This window comes from Nestor notabilis, unplaced genomic scaffold (assembly GCF_000696875.1).
Source record: "Nestor notabilis isolate BGI_N333 unplaced genomic scaffold, ASM69687v1 scaffold24789, whole genome shotgun sequence".
Taxonomy (NCBI): domain Eukaryota; kingdom Metazoa; phylum Chordata; class Aves; order Psittaciformes; family Psittacidae; genus Nestor; species Nestor notabilis.
The window spans coordinates 8399-24488 of NW_009943639.1; the positions used below are offsets into that span (position 1 = coordinate 8399).

The 16090-nt window shown below is 40.5% G+C and overlaps 1 protein-coding gene across 1 annotated transcript; it reads left to right on the forward strand.

Moving 5' to 3' along the window:
• Window positions 1–7556: 7556 nt before the first annotated feature.
• TMEM71 (transmembrane protein 71) lies at window positions 7557–13291 on the forward strand (the record flags this gene model as incomplete). The annotated part of the gene is made up of 8 exons (XM_010022040.1): window positions 7557–7647; window positions 8999–9056; window positions 10115–10327; window positions 11131–11300; window positions 11774–11956; window positions 12473–12548; window positions 12990–13039; window positions 13219–13291. Coding segments are annotated over 8 exons (914 nt in total), but the record flags the coding sequence as incomplete, so codon positions are not given.
• Window positions 13292–16090: the final 2799 nt, after the last annotated feature.

Here is a 16090-nt window from a genome sequence, read left to right on the forward strand (position 1 = left end):
TGTCTGACTAGAGTGGTTATTTACATATAAATAAAGACACAACTGATAAGGGTGCTGTGTAAAACAGCCGAGAAGACAGGCACTTTAAAGAACACAGTTAGAGTATCATTGTCAATTGTCTTCATTTATGCATCAATCAGTATGATATATTATAGAAATGACCGTGACATCAGTATCTTGCCAGCACCATTGTCTCAGGAACCAGCGGTACCAACACATTCTCAGCTATAGATTTTCGGTATATACAGCTGTTGTGTTAAGAGGATAGAAATTTGGCAGTAAATACCCCCCACCACCACTCCCTTTGCATTCCAGCCAGTCCTCAGGGATCAGAAGGGCTGGGTGCAGCTGGGCTTAATTTCTGATTATAACCAGTTCAACACTATGCATCCAGTCGTGTTCAATAGGAACTTTCAGGATCATGCATTCACAAATAGCACGGTTTATTGAAGCAACGGAAATCCAGATTCAGAATTGCCCTTGATAAATTCACTTACTGCATTAGCACTGAATTCCAAAGCTAGGCAATGATTAAGGGAGCTCATATGGAAAAAACCGAATTGGTTAATTCATTAAGCTTAGTTCCACCTGGGCATCATCCTCATAGTCAGAGGCACAAATCTTATCAGTGACATCCTTGCTTTGGGGAGGAGCGAGGAGCAAGCCCATCGACTTGCCTGTAAAGTGGAGTTATATTCTCGTTTTCTGTCATGGAGGAATTCAAATGCCAAATTCATTTGAGAGCAGTGGAGGTGAGGCTATAGCCAAACTACCTGTTGCTGCCCTCACAGATGGGGTGGGGGGGAGGCAGCCACTTTCCCACTTTGGTGCATTTTTGATGTGTAGATGAGGGATAACAAGAGTTTTGATCACCTTCAGTCAGGTTGCTCAGGGGCTGTGGGTCTTGTGCAAGGGTGGAACAGAACTGTGAAACATGAGCATCACTCCCTCTTCCACCCTGTTGAGGCAGCATTAAAGGACCATCAGGACTCCACCTGACAGCTAATCACCCCCATCAGCAGCAGATCACCCCTATCAGGGTGTTGCAACTACCACATCTCCTTACTCCCTTCACCACTTATCTCACTGCTTCAGGCCTCGTTCCTACAATAATATATGTATAAAGCATATTATGATCCTTTAGAATTATATGTATGTTGGCCAAAAGCCTTAACTCCATATCGGTACAAGGCGCTCCACTGCTGGTCCATGCAGACCACATCAGGACTGTCACAGAAACGATACAAGGTCTCAGCTGCACCACCTCCAGAGGAACGTTGATTTCCATTTTGGGACTCACGTAACAAGGAAACCCAACGATCCAGATCTTAAGTGTCTACCTGAGCACCTAGGTGCTACCCCAAAGCTGTGTGTTGTCTAGGTGGCCCATCCAGCTTTCAGCCACCAAGGTGCTGCTATGGAGGTGATCTGTCCAGCATTAACTGCGTGCCAGGGAAGACAAAGAATGTGGGCAATCACATCTTTAACACGTCTTATGGGTACTTCCTACATTGACTACATTGTGCTGGGTTTGCACATGTCCTTTTATACCCTTTAGAGCGGAGACTGATCAATCTCCCCATACTATCCAACCTGGTTTAGTCCCTTGTCCTTTCCTTCTCAATCTGGGTGTCTTAAGATGCTGTGTGTAGATTTGTGCTGGAAGCTTGATGACCTGCAGGCCTAGACCCCATGAACACATGCCATACATACCATGTTTCCACTGCCACCTCAAATCCCGTTCACACTCATTCTCCATTCAGACCAGTGATCAGTGCATTAAAGTTTCTATTCTCCTCAAATAAGATGCTACTAGAGCACAACAGGTCAACAGCTCGTTCTGTCCTGGATGCTTCTAGTCACTGCAGGAGCTGCAGAGTGCTAATTCATGATCTTTTGTAACCCGTAACAAAACTAAGTCAGCCAGCTTTTAGCATAGATGTTTTTTGCTTTTCTTAGTGTTCCTACCTTCTTGTTCAGTAACAGTCAGACCTTGTGAGGACGTGTACAAAGAACTCTACTCAAGGTCTGTTAGAGACCTTGACTAAATTCTGCCTCGACAGATGGATTTGAGTATTAGCCTCTTCCTTTTGTTTTCTTTCTCTGATAAAGGAGTTTTTAAAGGAGTAGTATTTATGGATGCAAAGTGAGGGAGCTGCAGATTCTAATGGAAGAACCTCTTATCTCCATGTATGCTTTTCCACTGCTCTTATGTCTTGACACAACATTGTACAAAATTCCTCTCAAGCAAATTCCCATGTATGCATCATATATACAACCCAAATTTCCTTCTGATACCATATAATCAAAGAGCAAGGAGATGCAACATAGACTGGTCATGGCTTTGCACAGACTGTGCATGCAGGTTTGCTTGATTTAGAACCTTTCTAAACACTTTCTGTCTATCTATCTGGACTGTGTGTGTGGTATAACACAGAGGTAGCTGACGTAGTGTTATTGCAGGTAAGCTCTTGTTGACATCCAAGCAGTGTGGATCTATCAGCAAGCTCAGTTTCTGTTTGCAAAACAGAAATAACCTTTGTTGCCTGTACTGCAGGAGCAATTAAGCTAAAATAATGAACTTGGAAAAAAAAACATAGCCCGAAACTAAGAAGGTCTCTGATAGGTTGGAGTGGGATTTCCATCTGATAACATTAAAATTTAATTTGTTCCTCTTTCAAAGCAAATTAATCTTTGCTCATATAGCTGACCTGATAAGGTTATTAAAATCATATATGATGTGTCAGTTCGGTAAACTGCACTGAAATGCTCACTTCATGCAGCATCAGCCTTCTCTTAACATTGAAAGAAAACGTCTGGATTTGTGAGGGTTCTTTTTAATTACCAGGATACTTCAAACATTGCTAAGTGCTCCTGCTGCATAAGGGGTGCCCTTAGCTTAAAATGCCATCATTCACAAAGGTGAATTAAAGTGAGTCTTGGTTTTCCCTGCAGCAAGACTGCAGGCACGGGGAGTTTCATAGACCTTCAGTTTGAGCCTGTGTGGCTGCTCTGAAGTTCTCAAACCAGCCCTTCCTCTGCCCTTTTTTTAATGTTTCAATTAATTTTGAGAATACTTTTTGCTTGTTGAGTACCATATAAACAGCATTAGCAAAGAGCTGTGATATGGGACAAGTGGCCTGATTTGATGGTCACTGAAGCTGGTTGAAAAGCTAAAGGCTGTGAGCTGAAAAGAGAATTACAGCAGCATCAGATTACTCTCAATTGCATTCAATCAATAAGCACTCTGCTCCCTCCATCACGGCCTCTCAGTGCACTCTACCACACAAAATACCCTTTTGAAAACTGTGTGTTTAGCATTATAGCACGCTGCACTGAATTGCAGTGAGTTGCTGAGATGGCAGGCTTGCGGAGTAATGTGGGCTAAAAGCTCATCTGCAAGCCCACAAAGGAGCACATAGAGACAACAGTAGGAGGGGTAGCTCAATAATAACCTGCCCCAGCTTTTCCCACACCCATCCTAGGAGCTACCCAGCCCATCAAGGGCCCTTCTGCATCAGCCCAGAGGAGCACTGGGGCACAAAGGCAGCTGGGAACCAAATTAAGGACTCAGGAAGGGATGCTCTGCCTAGGTCCTTCCCAGGGCTATCCTAGGGGAGCCACAGCCCCTGTGTCCAGGAATGAATCCCACCTCAATGTGTCAATACCAGAGAACCTTTGGGAGTGAGGGGAGTTGCTGTCTGGGGGCATGAGATAAGGGTGTTTCTAAAGGCTAAATGCCATAGGGAGTGGGCTGCTGAGGACCATGGGAATCCTGACCAGCTGTGTGTGATGGTCTGTACCTGCAGCTGGAGTGGGACTGTGGTCCTGAGGGCTCAAATGTCCACATGCCAGCAACTGGGGAGATCTGAGGTAGATGCTGGGCAGACCATCTGTCTAAGCTCAGCTGCTGGAGGGATCCACCTTGTGCAGATGTGTGTATCATAGAGTCATAGAATTTGGGCTGGAAGGGACCTTAAAGCTCATCCAGTTCCAACCCTCTGCCACATGCAGGGACACCTTCCACTAGAGCAGGTTGCTCCAAGCCCCTGTGTCCAACCTGGCCTTGAAAGACCACTGGTAATATGCTTTCTCCTTTATTTGTAGAGTAAACCTGGGAGAAGAGTAGAAAGATATGTGGCATTTGGCTTTGTAATTTCTCATTTCCTTCCTCTTGTGGGTTGAGCTTGTAATGTATGTAACAGCCTTAAAACTAGTGTACAGCAAGCTTGTTGGTGTATTCATTTCCTAGAATTTGAGATCTGATGGGGTGGGACGGGTCGTTTGAGAAGCAACAGGGAAGGCAACAAAAATAAGCTGTATACAAACCTTTCTCGGTGTGTACATAAACTATAGCCTAACACCTACCTATAAAATATTCACTAATGCACAAAGTTTATGCATCAAAAGCTTGTGAAGCTGTGAGTTTCAGATACAAATAGTAGTGATTAAAAAAGAAAACACCTCTAAGTCTAAATATTATATAGGCACATTTTAACTACATAGACAAACATGCAATACCAATCATCTCCTTCAAAACAGCGGCTCAAGCTCAGGCCTGCTTCCTGATGAGAAGAATTTAAAAGAAACCAAAAATACTCCCAAGAAATAAATTAATGTATGCATAGAAATTCTTCAGTAGGTGACCTAATTTTAAAGACCAGCGGGCATTTATGTCCATTGCCTGTAGAGAGAAAGGGTGGCCAGGGAAATCCTACTGTGATGAAACCCATGCATCCATGGCAATTGTGCTGGACTGAATTTCCTCATTGGCATAATTCCATGAAATTAAAAGAAGTGATGTGAAGAATGTGTTCTCATGTTTGAGCAAAACGACCCTAAAAGACTAATTTTAGTTTAGCTCCCTGACAGAAGGTCTTTTGTAACATCCTAATTGCCTAATTCCTATCTTTGTTTTCTTTTCTGTGAGGTGAGACGTTGACATTCTTTTTTGTCAGTGGAAATATTTTTCCTTCTCCAGGGAAAACAACCCTATCATCAAATCAAATCAATCATAGTTGCTAGATTTATGCTTTCTTTTTGTCAGTGCTACATACAGACATCAAGAGAGATACCTACTAGCATGTTCCACCTGTTTGTCTGGAGATGAAGCTTTGCTCCCTAAGGTTGTATAATTCTTCAGTGTCAAGCAGCTGATTTATATTACTTTTGTGTGTTCTACAGCCAAATCATTTTGATTGCCAGGACATTTTGTTCAGGCTCCACTTCTCTTCTGTGGATTTGACTTCATTTTTGTGTACTTAGAAGGTGTGATGAATTACCTTACATAGTATGAAACATCTAGAGTGGAACAATGACTATGTTTACAAATGGCTTTATTCCTTTCAAGAGAATTTATCTTAACGTTACATGGTATATATTTGCAATAATGTTTTTGACCATGAAACAAACAACTCTGATCTCTCATCAAGTGCATCTTCCCTATAATAATGCATTTGCAGAATGTCTTGTTACTATACATGGATTTTTTTTGGTAGCTGGATCATTTTCCTACATGAAAGCCCATCAGGCTCACAAGTATTTCAACAAATGGAGTGATTTGGGCATGTGACTTTAAAGTTTTCTGAGTGAGGTAGAAAAGTAAAGCTGAAAGAAAAATCTGTGCCACTGTTCTTTATGAGAAAAGGTTCTGTCTTTGTTCTCTGTATCATTATTGGAGCGAAACGTTATTTAGTGTGTCTTCTCTTTCACAACAGCCTGCAAGAGCATTCGCTGGGCTAATCTTAATCTTCAGTTTGCTCTTCAAAATGAATGCTTCTGATGTGAGGCTACTTTACAGGAAGCGTGACCTCATTCTGCCTCTGTGCTGCTGATTGCACGGGCTGTTTTCAAAAGGAAACAGGGGACTTCATAGACCTGCCTTTCCGAAGCCCCAGAGCTAATCTCTTCCAGGAAGCTGCAGAAGGAGCACCCTCCACTTAATGTCTCAGAGGCTCTCACGTTGATGACGAGAAACTCTTTTGCATACATGTGTTAATAGTGAAATGGATTTTCCAGGTTTGGAAGATTTTACACATTTATCTCAATATATTTGTCAGCTGAGGAATAACTAAGCTTTGGATTCATTTCTGTACTGCTCTTCAGGAAGTTTTGTATTTCTGTGAATGTTCTTGTCGTTGCCTGCAGGGAGAAAAGGCTAGACTGCTCTTCAGAAATGACTGATATGTGTGAACAAACAAAACTACCTTTGTAGGCACTCGTGTTTGACAGGTTCAACAGAACAAAACTGGTTGCCTGCTATTAAGTATTCTAATAGCTAACACTGTATTTTGGTACCTACTAATGTAAATATTTAGAATGTGAAGATGGACAGGGGGCTGCTGGCTACCAATTGAGGGCATCATTGGCTTAAAGAGTAATTTGGCTTTTGGAGGGAAAGATAGTTAAAACTGATTCTTTTGGACAGTGACTGTATTGCAACACAGGGTTTTGGGTGTTTTGAAATTCAAGAGGGGTTGTTGCCTTAAACTTTTATTTGAGTTCTTTACATAAAATACTGCTGTGTTCACCTCAGGTTAATTTTTAGTCCAATTTCTTATAGGTGTTGGGCTTTTCTTGTATTATAGTTTAAAGGTTCTGTATTGATGCTCAGTTTGTGGATTACAGATATATTGCTACTGCTTCATTGTACAGTGGTGGTTGAAATGCTTTGTTTTGGCTTGCTTATACTGTTACTATAGCTTCTCACGCTATTAATAGTCCAGAAACAGGACTGAATATGAAATGAAAGCAGAACACTGTGCAGCATTGTCTACAACATAGTATTTCCATGTTTTCCCCAGCATTGATTGAATTATGATTTTCAGGAACCCTCTTCATTAACATGAGACAAAAATTCTCATGATCAAGGGTAGCAAAAAATTCCATTGGACTGCCTGTTCTATGACTCTTTGTGGAAGCTTGGTATTATCATTAGTTAAAAGCAAATTACAACTGCCTATTGACTTCCTGTCTTTTGAAGAACAGTTATCTTCTCCTCAGCAATACATTGCATAGATATATATATTGCTTTCTCTTATGAATTTATGTATATACTTTGGTTTACCTTAAATTTTATTTCTGTGGAAGGTGGCAGATAAACAAGCACCCAGCAGAAACGTATGTTGCATATTTATGGGACAATTCAGATCGGTAATGGAAGGACTGTGGTTTGTTCTGCCACTTTGATCAGTATGTGCCAACGCTTTCTAATGAAAGCACTACCCATATGTAAGCTACTGTTCTTAAATGTTATTTGTTTTTAGTGGTTGCTACTTTATATTATCATAACTGAAATAAATCACATGCAAAACAACTGTGTTGTGGGTTTCAGTTGCTGGAAAGTTTCACACTCAGTTTACTAAAGAGTTGTATAGCTGATGCTGAGGCCGTATCCCTTTTCAAAGAAATTTGCTCTAGAATCAGTCACTTTAGCTTAACCAAAATATATCACAACTAATAATGGGATATATATTGATGATACTATCTTAAACATCCTCATTTTCAAGCAAGAAAAAATGAACCATGCTTCTGTTTCTTTTTAAACTCTTTTACAGATAATCTGTATCACCCATTATCCCAGAGTGCGTGAAACAGTCCTTTTCAAGATGTATGGAGTATCACACGTTGCATCAACACCAAGAACAAGTAAATGTGTGCACATTTGTCAGAACTTTTAATTAAAAGAAACCCCATCCTGTTGTGGGGGGGATCTTGTTTGGCTGATAAGATTTGGGATTTTGAATGGTTTAGTTTATATCCAGATCTACAAAGGAGTTCTTCCTGTATTTTGTTTAAGTTTGGATGAATTTCTTGGTTGTCAGTATATTTTTGCACAATTAAAAATCATGATTCTGCCTAAAATGAGAGCTAATTGTGTATGAAAAAAAGTAAGTCTACAACATGTCAGTCTCTGAAATACACCACCACTCTTGTTTCTTATACAACTTGCTGTGTGGCATTCTGACCCATGTAACTTATCTCTTTATACCTCCACCAAGTTTCTTCCAGTTATCTCCTCAAGTTGTTTTTGCAAGGGTTAGAGCAGAATTTACTCGTACTAAAGTAATTCTTTTTCATTATTTTTTTCAAAGCGTAGGACAAACAGTATTTATGGGAGTAGGGTAATAGGACTGGAAGGTTTTACGTCCCTTCTTTGGTGACCCTGCCTGGTTCCAAGGCTCAGTCAGCCTTTGCGTCCAGGCTGTGGCTGACAACTGAGCTCCAAATGAGGTTAAACAAGATTTCCGAAGTGGAAACACTGACCTTCATGTCTTTTCTCTGCCTCAGTTCATAATTGAACATAAAAAAAAAGAATTTTATTAGACCCATCTACTCCCACAGGTGCACAATGATGCTCAAAAGGTACAGGAGAGGCAAGGTAATATGGGGAAAGATCTTATCTTTTAACTTTCCATGTATAACGTATAAATTGTCCCTATGGATAGCCATTGCTTATATTCTGACTGATTCTGGCATCTGGCAGCACTTTGCAGACTTGAGCCATAGTAAACCAGACAAATCTCATTTCCTTAGTCTTCTGTCACAATACTATTGTCAAACCTTTGTCATTGTTTTTATACCAGAGCCTGTTGTGCTACATCTGCAATTTTAATCTGAAAAATATATTCTAATGGTTATGGTGACCCTTCCATTCTGCTCTGTTCCTATTGTCAGTACGTGTACTGTTTTTGACCCTAACACTGTTAAAATTACTGCAGCTACTGAGTTTGTGGCCATAATTATTTCTCTCAAGGTTGTGAGCTGTGCGGAGTAGAAGTATCTGATTATGGGTGGTTCTGATTCTGCATTAAGATGAGTTTCCTATAAACACTGTCTTTCATTTGTTTTGTCTCCTTTAATCTCTCCCTTTTCTTTTATTAGCTTCTAATATGATCTTTTTTTATATGCACAAGGTACCTGTCAGTGAAGACCTGTCAACTGCTTAAGCTGTCAGTAGATAGGATAAACACTCCTGATTTGGCCTTTGCCTCTACAGGTTCAAGAGCATTTAATGAAGAACATAGACACAGCCTCTCACAACGTGTTTTTCCAAGGTATTGAGGAAAATTATACTCATTCAATTTCATTTTTATTTCATTGGAGATTTTGTAAAACCCCTTTGGGGCCGCTCAGAATTGTAGTTCTGATGTTAATTTAATTAGTGCTTTAAATGAAAATTCACAAGTACCGCTGTGGAGATTGGAAGCACTGGCTTTGCAACTACAAGGTTTTGGAGTATCTCTGTTTCACCTGCTTTTCCCTCCACTGAAATTATGGTATCCGTCTGTGACGTGCCATATGGGATAGTGAAACATGCTACTGAAACACATGTCAGCCACTGAATCAGTCCAGTGTCTGCCTTTCATTCCACTGCTTGGCCCCTTGGAACTCAAAAGCGTTGAGGAGAAAGGGCTAACCATGAATCCAATTTTCTTGAGCTAAGTAAATGTCTACAACGTTTAGATTCTTTCACCCTTGTCACTACTCACTTCTACTTTAAATACACATAATGTATTTTTCTGTGCTATATTTCATCTCTAAGCCAATTGTATTTCAGTGCTGGATGAAGTTACCACCATGGGTAGACTTTATCCCATGTTGTTCTCGCTGTGTGGTATTCTAGGTTCGTGAGAACTAAGTCATGTATCTTTAAGTCTGCATTAAGTATGGCTAGCTTATAAAAAGCAAATAAAAGCTGCCTGATTTGGAGGCAGTCAGGCTTGTGCCTCACAGAATAACTCAGAGAAGTAAAATAATGGAATACCTCCATCGGCTCCAGGTAGGTGTGCATCTGGCAGGACTCCTTGGCCAAGAGCACTGCCACAGAAATGCATCATGCACATCTCCATTCAAGCTGGCTCCATGCTTTCATGAAATGCTACACCTGGCATGAAGCCCTCCAGTAGTCTGAAGCTCTGGAAAGTGTGATGCAGGCACGTTCTAGCTGTCTGAAACTCCCTGCGTCCAGAAGTAATATCTTTATAGCCACATATTCTAAATCTGTGCCATTACTAGTCCTCATCAGATGGTAATATAAATTCAGTATTATTAAATCATGGGTTTGCTCTGTCTAGACAGTCACTAAATTAGAGAGTTTGTTTTGCTTTTTCAGTCATGCTTGTGCATTTTCGGACGATGACCCTGCCTATGAGTGTTGTTCCACAAATACTCCACCAGGATCCCTTTCCATATGTCGCCACAGCCCTCGACTGCTTTCTAATGGTTATTACATTTTGACAGAAGACAGTTTTCTGTCTGATGAAGAGGGCAACATAACCCTGACACCATCCCAGACAAGTGTGATGTACAAAGAGAATTTAGTTCGGTAAGTGAACTATGTGCAGTTTTCACTCAATGTTGCCAATTGTCTCCACATCTCTGGGCTTATCTAGAGGTGTCAGTGTGGCTGTCTTCATTTTGCTTGGCATAATATCAGCATTGCTTCTTAATGGGAACGTCTCAATTGATTTAGTTTAGAGAGTGCAGTGACTGAAATAACTTGATATTCAGTCATGTCTAATATTTCTATTAAAGAATTCTTCAGTACACAGTTGTTGCTGTAACTGGAGTTGTATCCAATAGAGAAAAGGGAAAGCTACAGCTCATTTTGCCATTAGGGTGTTACCATGATAAGGAATAAGGAAATAAAGTATAGATGTGTCTATATATATTATACATATAAAAAAATAAAAAGATCTGGTCCTGGAATTCTTCCTCATGGAAAAATCTCTCCTGATTTCAGAAGAACATCGATTTAGGAAAGCATCTAATGTTGAAGCACAGTGGATTCAGGCTGCACCAAATGGGATACGATAGGGTGAAACTCATGGGTATCAGGAAACCACTCACAGTAGTATCAGAGCCCAATAACTGTAGCATCATTCGTTATCACAATATTCAGTATCACAACAGTATGATATATTGCCATATATTGCTGCTAATACATTCCTTGGCATTATCACAGAGTGCAGCAGTCATTCTTGGTGACATACCCAGAGTCAAGAACAGAGCTAGGAACAGCACCCAAAACCTGTTTTTTTCATGTCTGTTCTGCAAATTTCAGAGCTCTGTCCCTGCTCCACAAGAATGATGAACTCTATCCCTTGACAACGTGTCTTTTCTTTCTAGGGTATTCAGGCGAAGAAAGAAGATCCGTCGCTCTCTTACCAGCTTGTTCAGTCTTGATGCCTCCACTTCATGGCTCAGCAGCACCAACCCCAGCAATCTGGATTCCTCCCATTTAAATGATCCTTGGTCTGATGGATGTGGTGAACTAGAAGCCAGTCAGAGTGATATTGGTAAGCCCTGAGGAGGCACCAGGTAATCAAGCTACAACATTGCAGTCTATGTTTAGTGGACTTGGGAATCTTTTTCTAGAGGTTTTGCAGGGGTTGTTGGCCAAGTTGTGTAGGTAAAGGTTAGATGAATGACAGAACTGTAAGTGGTAAATTGAGCTTCTGGCATTAAAACAGAGTATGAGTCCACAAAGACCTTGATGCCAAAAAGACATTTTTAGGCTGAATTTGAATCCAAAGTCACCACAAGTGATGTTTATGCTGGTGTAATTAATATGTGATGGTCTATGCAATTTTGTCTTTACTCTCCATACTTTCTCCTGCATACACTGAACCAGCCAGTTCCCTAGTCTTCACAATTTGGAAACCTCCCTGTGATTAAATAATTAACCTCCCCAACCCAATTCTCAACACAAGTCTCAACGTCTCAAAGCTCTTCCTTTGTGCAATCTCAGTTATATTTGCACTTTTTGTAGGAGATTCAGACTTTTCTTCTGAATCTAACAGCTATGACAGCCATGTGCCACAAACTCCAGCTTCTAATGGAGCCTCTCTCAGCAAAGGTGACAAGTTCCTTCAGCCTGAGAAACCACCTTGTGCATCAAAATCTAGCTCTCCATTTATGATAAATGCAAATGAAGGGATTTGGAGCAATGCAGGTGTGTTACCTTCTTATTCTGATATGCCTCATTTTTAGGATGAACTATAAATGCATTGAAGATATTGATATGCCCCCTTGTAGAATAGAATTTATTTCCTGAAACATACATTTAAAATGACTGATTAAAAAAATAAGGCATTTACTTGTTTACCCCTCTCTGCCCGCATCTTTTCCTCTCCTATTTTCAGTGATAAATGGAAAAAGAAAACAGTGGAGTGAAGAGGAAAATGGAGGAAAGGGCATGGGAACAACTGAAATAGGCGATTATTCAGAAAGTCTTGTTTTCTGAGAGTGTGCAGGGCACAGTGTCTCTATGGCTGTGGGGGAAAAAGACTTCTGAGAGACACCCAGAGCATGAAAATTAGGTTTCTGCTTTGAATCACTCTGGGCGACATCTCTTAAAAAGAAACTCAAGACACTGGCCTCACAGGCTGAAGGTCTTTGCAAACACCTCCCGTCATACATTTACTTTCCTGGAAACTCATGAGGATTATTTTCCTGGTTTTTGTTCTAGAATCCAGGACAGTGCAAAGTGTCCTGTCTCAGATGATTGCACTGGTCACGTGTTTAATCATTTCAATATGTACAAGGTAACTTTTATTTCTTTTGTTTCTGATATTAATGCTTACTGCATTTCAACTCTTGGACAAATCATAAATTAAGGGTCACATTTTTAAAGTTGGATATATCTTACTGTGAAAACATATTTTCACATTATAGTTGGTGCAGGCAAAAATCTGAGCTATATGGATATGCACAAAAATAAGAAATATGTATGCAGATATGGAAACTACTTTGTCAAGTGGGCTTGGACAGGGGTTTTGAAAGGCTGAGAAGAATCAGGATGGATCCATATCTTTCTAGGTGACCAGTATGTAATCTAAAGTCTTACATGGTATTTCATCTACCAGCGTTTAGAGGGTTCATCCACAAGAACTTTCTCTCCTCCTCCCACCCAGGCTGCATCTCTGTTAATCCAATATGCATCCCTTGGTTTTTTCTAACCTTTATGGGTATTGTTATGTTCTCAGATATTTTTTGGGAGGACTGTCTGCCACTTTGTTGCTGATACTTTTAGTTTGTAAGTACAGACTTTCTTTATTTCAACACTCAGTGTTTTATTAAGTCACATCTCAGGACCAAAAGCTATCCTTGGATATATACCCACAGCTCTTATTGATGCTAATAAGAGTTACGTGGGCATATGGGGACAGAATGTAGCCTTCTATGGTTACAGGATTTTGCATTTGAATTTCACAGTTCTTCTGTCCAAAGATGCTGCTGTGTCATCTTTCTTCAGTCTTGACACATCTTTCAAGACAACTAAGTTTTGGTAAGTGGCTCCAGCGTCATATGATGACTAGAGGAATTTAGAAATTTTATATTAAGAAGAAGGAGAGATTCATTCTGTTGGTTCCATGTCAAAAAGTAGAAGGCATGGTCTGAAGTTACTGGTGGATGATATGGCTTTTCTCTTACTGATTTGTATTGATATAAATTTTCTGTTTATTTTGAAAAACTGCCTTTTCATAATGTGCAATAAATTACATTTATTTGTTGTTAGAAAAGAAAGGTAAAGCTAATGTGCTACACCACAAAGATGCAGAGACAGCCTCATCACCACTTCCCAGGGACTACAGAATTGATACGACTTGGCCCCACTAACCCAATGTTCCATTAGCTTCAGGACAGAGCTTTGCCTTTGGCATATACTGTAGTCTGATAAATGTCTTAGAGAGAAGTAGTAAATCAGTCTGATCAGTTGAATAAAGGTGCTGCTGTTGTTGTTTCAGACTGTCTATTTCCAAGGTTTGCACAGAGCTGGGGATTCTAACCCCTTAGAAAAAGAGTTTAGAAAAAAGACTTAGATATTTAGATGGTCTGAATTCTATCTTTACAGCAAGGTCATATACAGGCCTCCATGCTGAAAGCATGTGTGTGTGTGTGCTGGATTTATGAATTACCATTCTTTCACTCTTTATGCAGGAGAAAATTCTTCTGAGTGTGTAAAATCTAAAATGCTGCTGACACTAGAAACATTTGGGCTTATCTCAATTTTTCTGTGATGAAAGTGAAGCTCAAAAAAGGACATTGTTTCTGCAACTGTGTCAGGGTTCAGGAGTTCAGTGTATCCCAAGGGCACAAGACAATCTGGCAGACCTCTTAGCGTTTGAATTGAGGATGGTGGAAGTTAGAAACAAGACGGCACAGCTTGGAGAGCTCTATTGCAATGACAGTGTCAGATTTGGAGCATCCAAGGGTCTTAGCACAACACCTTGGATACTCAAGGGTGGTACATTACACTTTGTCACTATGTCCTTCGTCCCAGTAAAATCAAGGCCACCAGGTTAGGACTGGAGTGTTGCAAATGCATGTTCCAAAGTTCTGCTTTCTGACTTCCTGAATAGTTTAGCCCTGAGTCATAAACAAAACCATTCTTCACAAAAGGAAAACAAATACACTCTGAGAGCTTTTCAGTCACTGGTGTACAAAGAATACCTCTTTTCTGCTTGTCACAAGTGAGAAGTTACCTACTCAGGCAAGTAGTCCTACAGCTTAACTAAATTTGGCAAACCAGGACCTACATAAATCCTCATTATAACAAACTGTGGTTTAAATCAGGACAGACAAAAGTGTATGCTTCCCACCCCAACTCCCCCAGCCCACCCCCTTTCTTTGGAAAGCAAGAATAATTGGGGAGTATATGTTTAAATTTAGAAGGAATTCCTTAGTTTTTGGGGTGAGCCCTGCTATGAATCAGGGTTCAAGCATGCCAGGAAGGTTCCTTGGACTTCTCATTAACGGAAGGGTTAGCTGTGGGACACTTGCCAGTTTCCACAGCGAATGATTCCACTTTGCTGTCTAAAACGCCTTTTTTATTTCATTTGGATGAAATACTTTTTTTATTGTTTGACAACAGTTGCTAAATAGTGTAAGCTGTTAAACAACTGCTGTGCTTCAGCCCAGAGAAAACATGGTTTCTAGTAACAGGCAAAGCAAGTCTTCCTTCTTCCGAGTTTAAACCAAGCAGTAGTGCCAGGTGCTGTACTGCTCTAGCTTGGTGCCATTCCACTGAAGCACTGGAGCACCATCAGCATGTAACAGCCCAGAACATCTAGAAAACACTCATAGATTCTTCTTTTCCCAACTCTTTTTCAGCCAAGCCCCATCCTTCTCCTCCAGTTACTGATTATCATGCATTTCTAAGTCTTGGTGCAGCTCAGAAACTTTAAAACAAGAGCACTGACTTATTTGTACTTGGCGCTGGCTATCCCCATCCTGGCTCAGTTATTTCCTTTATCTCTTTGCTTTGAAAAGATAAAGTGAAAGGAGGGAACTAAGTGGAACTGTGCCCAGGTTTCTGTTCCTTATAGTGTGGATAAAACAGCCTTGTTCTTCCATTTGCTGTTGAGCGCAGTTCAGCTTCTGAGATCTAAAGGCATCCGCACAGCTGCAGACACAGCCTTGGAAACCTTACAGTCTGCCCTCAGAAGGAGGACGTTCCTCCTGAGAACAAAGCCACAACAAATGATAAGCAGCATCTGGTCACTTTGCAGACTTACTAAAGCCTACGATGCTTTATGATACATCCTACTCATCCAGTCTGCCAAGCAGCGGACACCAGATATGGCACTTCTTAAAGGCAGCGGTACTGTTTATGTAAGGGCTGACTCTGATTGTGAAAGCCAGTATCAATATTAACTGAAGCAGGTACTCCAGGATGAAGTGGAGAACTTGGGTTTTGTTGCCTAGCAGGAGTAAACTAAATACAAACTGGCACAGGTTACCGCGAGACAGGACCTCCAGCATTTCAAAACATGCTTGTCTCTTGCCTTTCATAAAAACTTAAGAGCAGAGTAGTTACTTCTGTGTATTTTGAAATGAGTTCACTAACAGCTTTCATTTTTCCTCCTCCTCAAATTTATTTACCTCAGCTCTTCAGCATCAAACTACTGAACACCTCCTTATGGCCATCGTTACACATGTTCCTGTGGAAAAAAACAACAGAATTGTTAGTGTTCTTCCTTCAAAATAGAGTAAATTTTAGCTTTATTTTTACTTTTATTCTGCTCAAACTGTGAGTGGAGCCTTAATTTCTTGGTGCCTATCTGAAAGCAGTCATGTGAAACAA